General features: G+C 36.8%; 1 protein-coding gene across 10 annotated transcripts in view; it reads right to left on the reverse strand.

Moving 5' to 3' along the window:
- Positions 1-17,539, reverse strand: part of palld (palladin, cytoskeletal associated protein) — an 85,636-nt gene extending 68,097 nt beyond the window's left edge. For 6 of the 10 annotated variants that reach the window (XM_077220707.1, XM_077220704.1, XM_077220702.1 and 3 more), the window contains exons 1-2: positions 15,644-15,990; positions 12,246-13,169 (exon numbers count right to left, since the gene is read on the reverse strand). In XM_077220707.1, the coding sequence (XP_077076822.1) occupies positions 12,246-13,168 (923 nt within the window). In that variant the 5' untranslated portion in view covers position 13,169; positions 15,644-15,990. Of the gene's footprint in view, positions 1-12,245; positions 13,170-15,643; positions 15,991-17,462 lie in introns of those variants that run through there. The other 4 variants (XM_077220705.1, XM_077220701.1, XM_077220699.1 and 1 more) reach the window with 1 other exon arrangement.
- Positions 17,540-18,423: the final 884 nt, after the last annotated feature.

Genomic DNA, 18,423 nt, shown 5'->3' on the forward strand with positions numbered 1-18,423 from the left:
TTATTACAATTTAAAATATCTCTTTTCTATTTGAATATATTTTCAAATATAATTTATTTCTGAGAGAAAACCTGAATTTTCAGCATCATTACTCCAGTCTTCAGTGTCACATGATCCTTCGGAAATCATTCTGCTGATTTGCTGCTCAAAAACATCTATGATTATTACCAATGTTGAAAACAGTTTTTGATGAACAGAAAGTTCAAAAGAACAGCATTTATTTGAAATAGAATATTTTGTAACATTCTTTTGTAATACCAGGCGTAAGCATGGTCATTCATTCACAGACATGCACACACCCACGTACACTTGCGTGCACCCATGCATACATAAACACGTACACACATACAATAAACCAGTCATAAACACAAACACCTGTTTTTCACACCAATGAAATAATCCCAATACAATTACACCACAAACAAATGCTAACATTCAGTATTAAGATATGAGAGATACTGTATAAGCTACATAATTGATAGCAGGTTAAGGTTCAAAGGCTGTCAGTCTCTTGGCCCAAACACAAGAATTCAGGCACATTCAAAGCTAACAGCCATATCAAACCCTGCATCACGGTACACCCCATGAATCCACCTAACATGCTGCTACTTAAGTGTGTGTGAACGTCTTTATTCCATACATGGCCTGACCTGACATCAGCCAAGATAACACAGAATATTTTCGGACGTCAGTATGCATACGTGTCCACTAGCAAACAGACGTTAGCATGCCAAAGTGAAATCCTTGTTAACACCACCCTGTTCTTTACGTGTGTCAGTGTGAGTGTGTCTAAGAACCAAGCAAGTGTGTTAAAATAGTTGACGTGTGTGCCGTTTCACGCAACTCTGTGAGTATGGAACCTTTGGTGGATTTTTGGTCTTGTTATTGTGACCTTTAACCTCTCCCCACGTCTTTGGCTCATTCACACAAGCAGTATTGCGTTCCTCTCAGCAGCTGCGTTTGGATATTTCTCTCTAACCGTCCCTGTTTTATCGTGACTGCCCTCATGACATCATCAATGTCATCATTATCATCCTCCTCTCACTGTTGTAGTGCAGCATTGTGGCTTCAGGACTACAGTTTTTACTCTAATCAGTTCTGGAAACAGGCTGCTGACTTTGTTTATCAGCTTACAGGGCTTTAATTAATCTTCCTATCAACAGGAAACTGTACTCACAGCACAAAGGAAAAGAAAGGGAGAGTAAAATGTACACTTGATGATTAGTTAATAACCATTTGCAATAAATGGTATCATTATAATAATATTGTGAGAATGAAACTGCCACAAGTTTTAAAATATTTATATAATATTTATATTATGATTTAATTAATAGCTTTTCATTAAACTCACAAACATCCTGCAGTTCCATCACGAAACGCTGACAATGTAATATTGAATGCACTTTATGTTGTTGATAACAAAGAATGGAATATATTTTCTTTCTTTTTGTATATCAATATGGTACAAGATTGTCCTATTTAAATTAATGTGATAAACGAGTTGGGTCAAGAGTAATCTAAAAGTAGTCTGATTATATTACCTTAAATGTGTAGTGTACAGTTACGTGTCATGAAAGTTGGAATCACTAACTTGCAACAATTTGTAAGAGGAAAATCAAAATATTTATTAAACTAATATCTAATATTTATTTAGAATAAAGATTTCAATAGCTGTCCATGACCATTAATCAGTATATTATCTTATTTAGAATTAAGTCAACATTGTGATAACTGCAGTGCATGTAACTAGCTAATGTGTATGTGTTTGCTGTTGTTTCAAATGAGCTCTTGCAGTGAGTGTTTGTGTTTGCATTTCTCTGTAATCAAGTGTTTCTTTTTCTTTTTATTGTTTCTCAGTCCCAGGTGGCTGCCGTACACTGCACTGTCATCTTGGCATAAACAAAACACAACAGTACTTCATGAGAACACCGTTGCTAAGGGTTACGTCATACAGTAATGTTAATCTCTCAATGTCTAAGTGCCCTGTGCTGAACACAGATACTGTTCTGAACTTCAGTCTATACGTTGCGTGCAGAATGTGGTAAAAACGGCAGGGTAAAGATCTAAAGATCATCATACACAAAAGACAGCTTAAGTTTATGTTTGAAATGTAAGATTAGGTTGGTATTGCATCAGCTAAAAAGCTTGCAGCATTAAGACACATATAAAGCATATAAAAAACTGTAATATCAAGTGAGCGAATACTGTCGACTGGCAAGAAACCAGCAGGGGATAATGTAAAACAAGAAATTATATAATACAGAGGACCTCTGCAGAAAATAACAGATAACTATCCTGAAACTTTTGCTTTTTAAAAAATAGTATAAAGTGTTATATAAACAAATGAAACAAAAGAAGCAATTATTATTATTTCTAAGAATTTGGCACATGCATTTTTAGCTAGATTTTTCCTTTTTTTGTCACTGACCCTAAAATCAACCATTATTTGTAAAGATCTAGAGATGTGGAAAAGTACACCAAGTACAGCTAAAAGAGTAAAATCTTAAGCACATCACATGATTCAAAAACATCAGAGGGTTGTGATGACAAAGTCAATGTTAAGTCATAATAAGCTGAGATTTAGGCCGAAATTGAAGTCAGCATTTCCATTTATGAAGATGTGTTGAGACTCCTCACTCAAATCCCAGGGATCATGATAGCAATTAACAAACACATCAAAGATACAGATTGAGAGAAGACATCTCATCATTAACTCATTTCTGATCTGTATGTTTCAAATGTATCACACGAACACATCCACTGCAGTTTTAGACTCATGTTTATGAAATGACATCATAAACTACCACTTACCAAAGAGAAGGTATAAAACCTGGCAGAGATCTTTTCCCACAGATCAAACAGTGACATTGTAATTCTGTAAATGTGGAATAATCCCTCTCAATAATTTGGATAAGATTTTTTTTAATAAAGAAGTCACTTATGCTTACCAAGGCTGCATTTCTTTGATCAAAAATACAATGAAACAGAACATTAAAAAAATAAACTTAAAGTAACTATTAACTTCTATTTTTAATATAGTTAAAAATTGAATTTATTCCTGTGATAGCAAAGCTGAATTTTCAACATCATTATCAAAATGATCCTTCAGAAATCATTCTAATATTTTTATTATCAATGTTAAAAACAGTGCTGCTTAATATTGTGGAGGAAACTTTTTTTTTTCAGGATTCTTCAATAAATATTAAGTTTAAAAGAACAGCAACTATTTTACATATGAATCTTTTGTAGCATTATAAATTATAAATACTCTTCATTGGTGTCTTTATGACCTCACGCCATTTAACAATAACGAGTGTGTCTTTTAACATGTTAGCATCAAGTGTTGGTAGGACTGTTAACGCCAAAGCAAAGTCTGCATGTTTGTTCAGTGTAAAGTCAGTGACACACTTGTGGTTCTTAGCTGCCAACCAAAATGTTTCCGAGCAAGAATTCCTCACTTCTTTCCCAAGAAAGATTCTTCCCTACATATCCATGCTTTTCCCTCACTCTCCTCCGTTCTCTCTTTTTCAGCCCCTCTTAAATTCCAGCTCTTGTCAGAAAATGCTCTATTTGCATGACAAGTCCTCTTGTGGTTCATTCCAAGAATGTTGGCACAGACAAACAAACATCCTTATTCACCCTTATTCGTTGGTCTCGTTCCTTTCCTCTCTCCCTTCCTCTCGCTCTGTTACAGAACTGGCATCAATGATTCTTCACTTATGTTCTGATGTTCTTCCTTTTGAGGAAATGTCCAACAGTGGCAGACTATGCCTGGACATTTTGTACAAACAAACACACCAATAATGCATCGCTACGCTGTTCCGTCCCGTTAGCATTTGAAGAAACATTGTAAACAAGGAGAGTACCAGGTGTTCAGGGATTTACAACACAGTCGAAAGGCTCTTCAAACGCAGTACACCATTCAAAAGTTTAGGGTCAGTACTTTTTTTTTTTTTTTAAGAAATTGGCACTTTAAGTCAGCAAGGATGCATTACACTGATTAAAATTGATAGTAAAGAAATGTATAAGCTACAAAATATTTCTGTAAATACTGATCTTTTGAACTTTCCATTCATCAAAAAAAATTCCGTTTCCACAAAAACATTAAGCAAAACTGTTCAAGAAATGTTTCTTGAGCAGCAAATCAGCATTAGAATGATTACTGAAGGATCATGTGACACTGAAGACTGGAGTAATAATCCTGAAAACTCAACAGAAAACAGTTATTTTAAATGGTTATTTTATATATTATATATTTTTCACAATATTACTTTTTTACTTTATTTTAACACATAAATGCAGCCTTGGTGAACATAAGAGACTTCTTTCAAAAATCTTACCGACCCAAAACCGGTAACGCGATGAATTGTTATTTCTGTTTAAACGTTTTTAGCTTAACTTCATATTCATTCACAATCTTTCTCTCTTCCTCTTGAGAGTGGGGTGAAGGGGGAATGCTGGCACGCAAAGCTGTGCTTATTATTCAGAGTGACTGCAAGGGGCATTTTTAGAAGTACGAGGGAGGATCTCCTGCTAAGATCTGGCAACCTCATCAAAGAACATGCCCAAGGGAAACAAGTGATAAAATGTGAAAGAGCCATTAACCAGAGAAGTAATGAATACAAACACATGCTCACACTCATTGCGAAGCTGCTCCCATGGGTGAACATAACTTCCACATCACTTTGTTTCCAATTAGTTTTATTATAATGAGAACCTTGTCCTCCCGCTGTGTGTGTGTGTTTGTGTGTGTGTGTGTTTGTGTGTGACTCATGGTGTTTGTTACATGCTGTATTTGTTTAACCTTTTCACAACAAATTCTTGCAAAATGTTCCTTAAAAATAACAACATGTGTACCAATTGTGGAGCATCAGCATGCACACATGCTCACGGACAAGTGATATTTGTTTGCCAACAGAATCATGCAGTCAATGTTGACAATTATTCATGTCTTTTAAGCTAATACCATTTATGATCCATTACAAAAGATGACTTTAAACAACAGTTTAGATAACAGGAATGACAAATGAAGCCAAGCCATGCATGCACACAATGACAATAACCCTGACTCAAAAAGAAACATTATTAAGTACACAGAAATTAAGTACAAGCGTGTAATTAGTTTTATGCTAAACTCAATGCAATCTATTTATACTTTTAAATTTAAACATATTATTTATTTAAATAATTTATATGGATAAATTTACCTTAGCTCAATTGTACATTTGAGTGGTTATAGCTTAGTTTGCAAGGCAATTTGATGGAGACTGATGATATAGGCCTATTATGTTTTCCCTTTAAATGCATTTTAGGAAGTCTCTGATTATAAAAGTCATGTTGTTTTTGCATTTGGGGGCTGAATTTAAGAGATGCGTTTTAATTTAATTTACGTGTTCCAACATTGCATCGCTGGAATTTTCAAAATTGTACCTGTCAAAATGAAGTATAGATGTATTTTTGACATTCTTACATTCAAAGCTTCCCGGCAAGGCTGAAATTTGGGTATGTTCACCTCAGAACTGTCCTCTGTAACTCTCTAAAGTTCCACAATCCTAAAATATTCCTACACCTTACTGACACCCTTTAAATGTCCTTAAAATGCACATTGAGAGCCCTACAGTGCAGTTGAATTGAGATATTTCTGGTAAACTAGAAAGTTGAAATTTTACTATTATGTTAATCTCAAAATAGACAAGGCTGCATTAAGATACATTGAATATCATTTGAAGTACTTTTCAATAATTTACTGAATAGGCTGTGTTTGTGTCAACTTCTTTTTTCCACCACTAACACAAGATTGCATTTCTGGAACACCTAGAAAAACTGTCTCATATTTATACAGGCTTATATGTCCACCTAAGAAGAGGAATCTTCCCAGGCGGATACTGTGATCAACTACACTAATAAATAAATGAGTAAATGAAGAATGAAATGAAAATGAAGAATATAATATAATTGATACCAAAGTGAGTGTGTTACATCTCCACTGACTGCACTGCCGCAAAGACAATACTGGTGAAAAGATGTGAAATTCTGTGGAGGACACACACACACACACACACACACACACACACACGCGCGCACGCGCACAAGAATCACCTAAATGTCTATGTGGAAAAGATAAAGGCTTCATGGCACATGTGTAGATTCTCACCTAAACACACACACACACACACACACACACACACACACACACACACACACACACACACACACACACACACACACACACACACACACACACATCTACAGAGGCACCTCTATCAGCCTGGGCACTATATTTACCCCTCTGCCAAACCCAATGTTTACCTAACGCCTCGCCTCTCCAGTCTCCACACCTGCAAATGATTGGGGCTAATGGTTTAAATTAAAGAATGTGAAGAGGGAAGATATACTCCACTCTAGAGAAAGCGTGGTGGAATTTTTCGGTTCGCGTACCTACCCAAAGTGATAAGATAAAATAAAAATTCTGCATCAAAATTTATAGACAAGTAGTTTGTTTAGGCATGGTTTGTAAGGAATTACAAACCTGCGCACATATATTCAAACGCACATACCTATAGAATCAATTCTTAATGCGCATGTGAAAACCATCAGCGTCTATCACAGGTTCACGTTTAAAGTCTGTTTAGAGAGAACGGTGTCGTCTTAGCGGCCCCTAATTTAATAACAAATGATCATTTAGACGGAAGTGAATCAATCAAAACTAACTTTAGCTGGAAAAAACATTTTTCAAGAGCCACTATAAAACCAAACCAATCTCTGTTACCTTAAATTATATGTTTATCTCTGTAAAGCTGCTTTGAAACAATCTACATTGTTAAAAGCGCTATATAAATGAGGATGACTTGACTTGACTAGAGATGATGTCACCCGGTCACTATCTTGAGTTCAGCACGGATCACTAAAAGACAAATCGAGAAGGCAGTCAGCCACACTGACTTCCTGTTAAGACCGATTTCACAAAAACATCAACCTTACAGTGGATTTTTTTTTTTTCTGAAGGAAATTGTCCATTAGGTTTACATTGCACTGCATAGCCTATAACCTATCCGCACTGACACACAGAAGAAAGGCATTGAGTTTGGATCAGCCAGTCAGTCAGACAGACACGAAACAATTATGTTGCACAGTAAGTATGAATGTTTAATGCGCAACACTTAAAGGAAGATGCATTAGCTTACTGACTCAAAATTATATCAGTCAACTCTAATGTAGACAGGAGCTTGACATTGCTGTCATTTACAGGTTCAGTAGACGCAAAAGAAAACTGGCGCTGTTTCGACACACACGATTTGATTTCAAAAGGGTGCGTGAGAAAGTCTTCACACCCATGACTTTGTGAAGTGATGTGAACTACAAAAACTCCTAGCCGATCAACAAGTTATGAATGAATAGTGCACATAAAAGGCAACATTTGATATTCACATCAGCCAGTAGACATTATAAATATAGTAATTATTAACATGTTATAAATATATTACAATAGTATAGTGTACTCAGTGTAAAGACCTGATTATTGAATTGGTTCATGTTATATAAATGAAATGTCCATTCAGCGTGATTCATTGCCATCTGACCTTCAAGGAGCAAATCAAGTTTAGACAGAGGCAAGAATATGCATGTCTGATTCAGACATTAGATGCAACAGATTCTTTCAGAAACTCTTAATTCACCAGTCTGTTTATATTAAACCACTGTCTGGAAACTAGAGACATACTCTATTTACTCAGTCACAATTTCCATTTTTACATAATATGTGTAAAGAAACTGCATCGTGAGATCATGGACCTGACGAAAGAAAATCTAAATCCTAATGGACAGTAAAAACCTTTTTTATTTAATTCAGTGCTCTAATTTTGTTGCCCATTAAAGATATCCAGTATAGAACATCCCTAAAATGACAACAACAAAAAATCTATTAAAATTGCATATTTATTGTTTTAAACATAAATATCATCCAGATTAGCTTCTCTGTGTTAAATATGTTTAGATATTATTACTGGAAAACAAGACAAAAATACTGATTAAGAGAAATATTTTGTTTTGCTTGAGTTTGGGGGGAAAAAAGATCAATATATTTTCATAAACTGGAAAATTGTTCCCATTTGTTACTTCTAGGTTAAATTGTGGAAGAACTGAAGTGTTAGTATTTTCCAAAGGGATTTCCTGATCTGCAAGAAATTTTGCAAGAAAGTCTCCCTCATGTCTCCAGGAACTTCAAGCTACCCTCTCTAACTTTAGCCCATCCATGCATACTGCAAAAACATGTCTCAATAAATATAACCCTGGGTTATGTAACACCTGTATGTAATCATTACAGTATTTATACCAATGGTCTCTGTAGTGTCTACGAGAAGTAAGTTTCTGAGAAAATAAACTATATCTGGTCTTGCACAATCTAACTAAAATTTGAGATGCAACACTCCCACCTAGAGGCCAAAAACCCACCTTCAGTAAATCTTGGATAAATGGCAGGTCACATGCTACGGGTTAACCTGATTTAAATCTTTGTTGATCCTGGAACAACATTTCAATCAATCAATCAATCAAATTTGAGGTACAAGTTTAAAGTTTATGTCAAGTTTTGACAACCAGGGTTAGGTGCTTATACATCAGTGTTATTAATCATTTCACTCTGATTTTATGGACAAATCATGGTATGGTTAGCTTTAGGGGTAGGAGGGATAAATATTCGGACAGGAATGTTGTTCCAGGATTAACAAAATATGTTGACTCAGGAAAATGTAGCCTATTACTTGGCAAAATCACTGTGACCCACATGCTACATCTCCCTGTGGAGCTTTTCTCTGTGCTCTCTCTCTCTCTCTCTCTCTCTCTTTCCGACATCTACATATTCCCTAAGAAGGTGTAGAAAGGTGGAGAAAGTAAAGCCGTATGGAAAGTGTCAAGTCATGGCATGGATAGCATTCCAGAGCCTGGCTCCTCCGTGCCGACCAGAGGACTATTTATATTGACAGGATGAGGCCCGGTTGCAGTGGCAGAGGGAGACGGACGAGGTTTTGCATTTCCAGTGTGCAACCACTACGTCCCTGGAGTCCAACTGTATCTCTGTCCCTTTTCATTATGCAGCTCTACGTGGGCTGAAATCCCATTTTACTGTTGCCCCTCTCTAGCTCGACATTGAACCTCCTGTTGCTGGGCTGGAAAACAGTGTGTGCTGCTGTGCAGGTCGGAAAACACAGAGCTCTGTGTTTATGCACTCAGACTAACAGAACATCAAACATATTATGTCAGGCTAAACTTTTTTTTTTTTTTTTTTGCTTGAAAATTCAACCCTTCTTTTTTTTTTTAATATATACTGGGTTTAATTATTTTGATACTTTCCCCTTCAATTCATAATTTCTATAATAGCAACTGGTAGGTGCAGGCTGAAATGACTAACTTTCTTTGCTGATCCGGACTGGTTTATACTGGTTAGATCTGGATTAATACTATTCTAGCTGGTGAACTATGCTGTTTGACAGCAATATACGTGCCTGTTTCATGCCACACATCTAAACAATGCATAATCAGACCAAATTAACAGATTGCAGCATTCATACCGCCTGTGTAAGCAGCCTGAAAATATGGTGAAAATGCACTATCAACCTATTTATTAACAAAAATGTTTGAAAAAAAAAGGCTTTTATGAAGCAACATAAAAAAACTGGAGTGTAAGCCTACTACTCACCCGTTTAAAACAAATGAAAAAAGTTTAGCCACACAACCAGTAGGCTACTTTCTGTTTGGTAAATCTGACTGAATACAGATGATTTAAGAAGTTTATAACTACACTTTGGTATTTTGGTTACTCTTTTGTTACTATTTGGATGTACATGTAGTGCCTCTCCTCATGTTATTTAAAGGGGTGGTTGATTATGATTTCACTTTTCTAACTTTAGTTAGTGTGTAATGTTGCTGTTTGAGCATAAACAACATCTGCAAAGTTACGATGCTCAAAGTTCAAAGCATAGGGAGATCTTTTCTTTTAAATTGAAATTGAAATTGCTTTTTAAGGAGTACAACAAACGGCTAGTAGGGACTACAAGACATTCATCTCAGGTTAGTGACATCACAAACCCTAAAATTTACATAAACCCTGCCCCCGGAACACGATTTATAGATTATCAAGACAGAATATGCTAATTAATGACTAGAACATAACTATCCATAAGCAACATAAATTCATCCACTAACCATTCAGAAATGTTGTCGATGTTGTCACTTCTTCTTGAGTCTCACCATCTTTCTGACTCTGGTTTGAACATAAAGGCTAAACGGTTTTGAAATTTTCAGTGCGTGTCTGTGTGAGGTAACAGGACCCAGCTACTTTTTTAGCTCCGCCCTCTCTGCCGGGAGCAGCAGCTCATTTATTTAAAGGGACAGACACAGAAACTGTGTTTTTGCTCACCCTCAAAAAGTGACAACTTTAACATGCTATATAAAAATATTTGTGGGGTATTTTGAGCTAAAACTTCACATACACTCTCTGGGGACATCAGAGATTTATTTTACATCTTGTGAAAAGGGCATTATACCACCCCTTTAAATTTCACAATGAAGTTAATGAGTCAAGTTAATATTTTTAATTACTCAGTCATCATAACCATTTACTTCCATTGTATTTTTTTTTTTACTATGGAAGTCAATGGGTGCCGTCAACTGCCCAGTTACCAACATTCTTTAAAATATCTTCTTGTGTGTTCAGCAGAAGAGAGAAACTCATACAGGTTTGGAACAACTTGAGGGTGAGTAAATAATGACAACATTTTCTTTTTTGGGTGAACACTAACCCTCCCTTTAAAAGAAACACAGAATGTACAGTATATCACACTTTCTATTTTAAGTTTTCAGTGTTTTTGAGAGTAGATTGTGGACAGTGGAAACACCACCACCAACAGCCTTACATGCCAGTAAAAACAATGGCAATAGACATCACATTAAAGAAAGCATCTGCCTGATAGCGACTGGTAGTTCTTAGAATATTTCCTCAGTGTTATCACGTGGAGTGAGGAGATCAGCTGAAAATCGCTTTTTAAAACCACTCAGGAGTTCAGTTGCACGTTTAATTTTAATGAGAGGGATATGGGTAACAGATTAACAAAAGTGTGGAAAGTATAACTGAGTTCACACAGACCTCATCACTTCTTTGCAAGAACACACTGCGCTCCAGAACAACATCATTTACTAGAATGAAAGCATCTGCTAAATGCAAGTAAACAACACTCAAACAGCAGCTGTACCAACATGATTGCTAAGGTGGGTTATGGGACCACACAGACATTCTGTGATCTGTTTGCCACCACTAATTTCCACATAGTGTCTCATTGGACACTATGCCTACACGATGTGGGTAGTTGATCCATCAAGAGTATCTCTGAAACCTATGTACACACAAATATGCATGCTGTCTTAAATGATCTCAAGCCCCTGATTCTGTTCACTGATCACTGCCACCATCTCAATAAAGTGTGCACTTAAATCATATAGGTATATACTGATGAATTTCAAAACTTGCGATGTCCAAATTGAGAAAAAAAGTTGATAGATCTGATCTGATATGATAACTGAGGTATTTAGACCATCAACAGATAGATGGCAAGTTCCCTAGTGAACTTAAATTTAGAGTATAACCTTTGATGAGATTATGTTCAGTGTCCGCTCTGATCCCACTGATTAAGACATCAACCCAATCAAAGGAAGTCAAAACAAATGTTTAGGGGACAGGGGGTCTTATGTATTGTTTTAATATATGTTTTGTTATGCTGTATGTGTATTGGATGGTACATCTACACAATAAAAGTATTGTCATCATCACTTTGTTTTTACACAGCACAAATATATTATCAACATTTGCATTGCACGACAAACATCAGTTACCTTAACCGTAATCTCGAAAATTACTAGAAGTTCTATTTAAAAGTCGATTCTCCTTAAAATAGTTCTATAATTCGCACACTTAGTTCTATAAAATAGTTCTATAATTCGCACTTCCTTTGTGTTTCTTTGGAACGTTTGCAGGGATCGTTTTAAGATTCCACAGTACTGAGGAATCCCCTCCTTGCAGGAGGACAAGCACCAAGCTTGCACTAAAAATAGCATCTGTTTGTTTGTTAACTTTCCAGTAATGGCCTAAAAAAAATATCAGCAATGCCTTCTTTCATGAATCTATTAGGTACCTTCAAGAAAAATGCTAGCAGGTACTGGCAATACCTGAGTAACATAAAGAATGGTTTTCATACCTGACTAGCGGAAGGGGGTTTCCTGTGACCCGGCATTCCAGGCGGATAGGACTTCCTTCTGCTACTTCTTGGCTCTTCAGTTTCTGGGTGAAGTGTGGAGGAGCCATGGGTCCATCTAGACTAACACCTCGTCTCTGATGCTCATCTGACCCAACATCAACTCGGCTCTGCTGCACGCCTTCCTGCTTGGGCTCAGATGAAGATGAAGAGGACGAAGGTGGCTGAGCCTGCTGCATGGCCAGCCGGTGGCTCCTTGGAGACAAGTACCCACTATCGGGTGAGGAGGAGTCTTCATCAATTTTCTGCTCCACGCGTGTGGAGCCTTTGAAGATGGAGGAGAGCTCCTCAATGAAGGTAGCAGCTCGGCTGCAGAACTCAGTAGCTGAAGCAGCTCGTTCGTTGAGCTCCAGGCCTCCGTGGACCAGCCGGGGCCGGTCCTGCTTATATACTGGCATGATTGTTTTTTGGCAGATGAACTTTTCGGGCAATTCAGGAGCAGTGCAGGGCTGGTTAGGCCTGCTGAGCGGCATGCTCTGATTGGATATGACTTTGCCAGATGTGGCGTCAGCTGACTGAGATGTTGAATCTTGGAGAGCGTGGTCTTTGGTTTCTGAGTAAAGGGGCAGGTGGTCTGTGGAAACGGGTGGTTCATCTAGGTCATTTGGGTCACCTGCATCACTCATTGCCTCTCGAGCCAGGTCCAGACTGAAGTTCATCTCGTCCTGGCTCAGGAAAGCAGAAAGTTCTGGAAAGTCCCCATCCCCACTATCCAGCTCAGTTACTGAGTCCAAGTAAACCTGACCATCAAGAGATGGCACTGAAAGCACGCCCCCATCCCTCTCGAAGGACACGCCCCCTGGAGGACACGCCTCTTTCATCAGCAGAGAGAGGGGGAGTGTGTCATTCCAACTCCTGTCCTGCATCCTGCAATACACAAATCCATAAAAAGACGGGTGGGAAAAACCCCATAGCAGACCATGTTATTTACGTTTTATAAAAATACATTAATAAGGAATATCATAATCATAGTACTGAAGATGAGCAATTTCTGTGTTATACAGCGTATTCATGCACTCAGATTAGTGTAAACACACTCACACCAGAGATGGATGGATCATGGGCAGTTGTCGTACGATGACTCAGGCTGGCATACTTTGAGCACAGCTGTCCGGCATTAACAAGGCATGAGTGCCATTTAACACTGATGCTGCCTTTATCTTGTTTATTCCCTCGTCTATTATCTACTCTTTACTGTCCTCACATCAATCTATATCTATTTTTCCAGTGACTTCTGAAGACAACTCGACACTGTACATTTTTGGTCTCAATAATCTGATACATTACATAAAAATAAACACAGTAGCTACTGTTTAAAACTTTGATCAGTAAGTTTTTATTGCTTGATAAAATTGGCATTAAAGACTTCTACGTTGCTACAGAAAAGTATTTCAAATAAATCCTGTTCTTTTGAACTTTCTATTCTTAAAGAAGAAGAAGAAAAAGAAGAAATGTTTCTTGAGTATTAAATCAGCATATTAGAAAGATTTCTGTGACACTGAAGACTGGAGTAATGATGCTGAAAATTCAGCTTTACAATTCCAGGAATGAATTACATTTTAAAATATACTAAAATAGAAAACAGCTGTTTTAAATTGTAATAACCTTTCATAAAATTACTGTTTTTCTCTATAACTAAATAATTATTACTAAATAATTGCAGCCTTGGTAAGCAAGACTTATGCTTCAAAACTTTTGAACTGCATTTTTACATAATAATAATAATGACATTAAATATATGCATGCTACTTATTTATATGTAGACATTTTTTTATAAATGTAAAAAATAGCATGTGTATGATGGATTCTTATTAGGTTTCATAAAAGGCGGGTTCATAAAGCGCTTCATAAAGCCATGTCTAATAATCTATAACAGATTCTTGATTAAATATAAGTGAATTTTGATAAAATATTTACAGACTATAATGTATGTTTATTGGTATTAAATCATAAGTTGAAAAAAAAAAATTATAAATAAATTTCTTTTCAATAAATTTAATAGGCACATTTTTATATATTTCAATCAATCTCCCAAATACACGCACTGGATTGTGGGATATCATGGTCATCAAAGGATGCACTATGCTGCCTTCAAAACCCAACCTCATAAGGGATCTTAATAGACAGAATGTTATGCAACAGGTAAACTTATTAAACACACTAGCATCTTGAACTTCACTCGGGGTACAGTTGTTATAGTTGATCCATAAATGTAAACTAATGTTTTATTACTTAAAGAATTTTTTTTTGTTTTAATGTATTATTGGCTGCTTCATGACCCTATTGTGGATTTGAGTTTTGTGGAAAAACACCTTCGGATCCGACAGTGAATGATTGCATCCTCAATAACCTGTGGAGAGGATCCTTCGCCATAATTCAGGGAAAGTGTTTGGTCTGACATACCACACATTGGTGAAACATTAATATGAGACAGTGTCTCCAGCATAGCGAAACCCTTCAACCAACAGATCAGGTCTCTGAGAAAACACACTTCAGCTCTGAATACGTGCAGGGGAACTGGCCAATGTGTGTTAACACTTCATGCACATGTCTGAGACACGTTACTGTGTTCCTGCTAACTTTATGACTACTTTTCTACTGTAAATGCTTGTTCGTACATGTATAGGCCTATTTATCATTTATGGTCTATTAATTGATGGCATGAAGAGCTTTATTTAAATCATGTCTTCGGGTTTTGTTAAAGTAAACTTTGTTTACACAATGTTCACATAAAGTGACCAGGTGTTGTATGTAAAGGTGTGCGGGCATGTGTGTATATGAAGGGACATGACTGTGACTTTCTCTCCATCATGGCGTCCTGAAGGCCAGCTGTTGTTATTTTTAATCCTCAAGGGCTGCATTTCACAGCAGCAACCACCTCCCCACCAAGAGTCCTTTTTTACACATAAGCACACACACATGCTGCTTCTGTATTATTCATGTGGAAATTATGGCATCTTTATTCCGTACTGTTGAATTATAGATAGCGGAATATAAATGTGACAAGCCAAACAATTGTGAAAGCCAAGACTGACAGACTTGACATGCTTGATTTTCCATCTCTGACGTGAGCAGTTGAATGCACTTTATCCAAATCATTTGTAAAAGTGTTGAAGTATGAATCTGATGCAGGACAAAACTGAATGAAATACTAAACTGAATGTTAAGCTGAGACCAAATAGTGCAGATGACCATTCATTTGAGAACTGTTCTGAATCTAATTATATCATTTACTATAATTTGTTGTTTTGTAGCAGAATGAAAATTATTCACATTGAATCTTACTTACAGTCAATGACATATAAACAACAACAACAACAAACAAAAAAACAGCCATTTACCTTAAGTCAGTATCTGGAAATATCTGTCCCCGTCAGAGGGTTCCAGTTTTCCTCAAGATCTCTATGCCAGAAAATGAGAAAAGGTGTCTCCTTTCTTCAAGGAGTTGTGGGTCTTTTCTCTGTCCTAATTTTCTTTTGTCTTGTTTTACTGAGTGCTCTGAGGTGAGCCGGTTAGAGTGGCTGGAGAGTGGCCTGCCGTCCCATCTGTCTCGGGCCCTGACGCTTACTGAGTACCGCTAATTTTGGACCCTAGCTCAAGTTACACAGCAAGAGAAGGAGATACACAGTGAGTGTGTGTGTGTGTGTGTGTGTGTGTGTGTGTGTGTGTGTGTGTGTGTGTGTGTGTGAGAGAGAGAGAGAGAGAGAGAGAGAGAGAGAGAGAGAGAGAGCTCTGGGGTGTGTAGCATCCATGTGCCCACACCACATCAAAGACACAAATACATCATTTTCATGTCCACAAAGGCATGTAAATGCATTTTGCAGACATACACTTGAAAGTCCGGTTAAAAACAAAGCCACCGAAGCACTGAACTATGCAAACCTACAGCACAGGTAAAATAGCAAATACACTACTCATTTAACTTCTCAAAATATCTTTTTTTTTGTCTGCTTAGTATCATCTGTCCAAGAAACTTAGTAGTCATAATGAGTGTGCATGTAAATGTGTAAATTATTTTGTAGTGCACTAATTTTATTTATAAGTACTATGCCGCTTTAAGTAATATTCAGCATTACGAATCCATTTTAGCACGGAGACATGACACTTTCAGAACCAATGTGTGCCAGTCATTAAAGACTCTAAATTTAACCTTATATCAATAGCTCAGTCCCTAAATATACTGTTATCTCAATAAGACACCCTGCCATTAACAAAGAACTTTATATAGGAATGAGGACACAGGAAAAACTGCAACAAAGTTTACATGCTCAGAAGCTACATTGGTAGACTATGTTTTTTGGATTCGAATTTGGATTCCTCTTACTGTCTATACTTGATGATACAGCAAGATAAGCAGCTTCATGTTTTTTGGATTTGTGACACACTTCTGGCTGACTAAGATGGAAATTTAAAGTCTTTTTGAAGCCTGAAAGCTCCCGTTAAAAACAGCAACTGTAAATTCTCCTTCAGTGTTTGAAGGAACAAATAAATTAATTTGAGTATGGAATGACATGAGGGTGAGTAAATGATGACAGATTTTTCTGTTTCTTAAACATGTAAAAACGAGAGTCTCTTCGTTAAGAGAGGTGTTTGAGACGGACGGCAGATGTGACCATGAGTGTTGCAGTAGGAGTCTATTTCAAGACACTTATCACATTCACTTCATAAACACTGACAGCGCAGAGCTATTCCCGTTTCCCAACAATCCATGCACTGATTACAGTTGAGCCTCAATGACAGGGACAAAAAGGTCTATCACAGCGCAAACATATAGACCACTGACTGATTCAATACTTCTACAGTCTCAATCAACTGTATCAATAAGTGAAAGATTATACTGGAAAGTTTGTAAGCCTGTTTCATTTATTTCTTTTTTGTTAAATTAAGGACACATAAAAAACTTTGAAATTTTTCTCAAATTTGCACACTAACGGCATTTCCTTAGACTGCACAGCAAAAGCTCTTGTCCATACTGTGACTTATTTAGGCCAAGAAGCAACCGCTTAGACAAGAGTCATTTTAGTGACATGCAAATTACTTACACAAACTATTTCACAGACATAAAACAAAGCAGATATTCCTGCAGTTCACCTAGTTTAATACCAGATGCTACAAGTGTATCCAAACAGAAATATAGATATTAGATTTGATGTCACTAACCTAGTAAACTTTAGTGAATCCACAGATGATTCCATCTTCAATGGCACTTGCTGTGCCTCCATGACTTTGCTGACAAGACTTTGTTTCCAGTCAGATTGGTAAAAAAACTAACAAAAAAACAACATGCTGTTGCTTCTATAAAAATGCATAAAATAACCATACTAAAGAAGAGCTCCATCAAGCTTTGCGTGCAATAAGCTCAGACAACTTATGTTAGTACTGTGAACAATCTGAATGTGAGAAATGTGGGCAAACTCCAAACTTTACCAAAATGATGACCCCCCCCCCCCCCCAAATAAAATAAATAAAAATAAAACCAACAAAAGCTCTTAGAAAACCCCCAAAATAACAGAATGTTCAACAAAGCGCCACCAACCAGAACCTTTTTTCATATTCTTGTGCACAAAAACGTTCAAAGATGTATCTTAATCAGTTCAAATCATGCAGGGAATTGGTGATGTCCTGTCCTGTTTCAGCAATGATGTCAACAAAACACAAATGGATTAAATAACTTTCTGTTTTTCTAATAAATATGTTGATCGATGGTTAATGTTCTAATTTACCAAGAAGAAAAAAACTGTATGCAAGAGCATGCTTATTAATATGAAATATGTTATGAGTTCAAAATCCAGATTTATGTGAAATATATTTATTTTGTGGTTAAATTTAACCGAACACGTAGGCCTGGTTGACAGGTTTCGTGATTTTCACCCTAGCTATCCACATATTTTTCCATTTTTCAGGTAAGAGCAGGCATTTGTATTTGTGTTTGGCTTCCAGTGTAATTTGCTTCCAGTTATTTTTAGCTGCATAGACGTTATGCTGCTTGATATCGTAAACCGGTATTTCTTACCACATCAGTTTAATGTATTATCTTAATTAAACACGCTGCTTTGTAGCGAAAACAGTTTTACAGTTTCCAACACTTTTATATATTCGTCTTGTTATTTCCCAATAGTGG

The sequence above is a fragment of the Siphateles boraxobius genome, unplaced genomic scaffold, assembly GCF_051911475.1.
Source record: "Siphateles boraxobius isolate OS27281-9 unplaced genomic scaffold, OSU_SipBor_1 8, whole genome shotgun sequence".
NCBI classification, from domain to species: domain Eukaryota; kingdom Metazoa; phylum Chordata; class Actinopteri; order Cypriniformes; family Leuciscidae; genus Siphateles; species Siphateles boraxobius.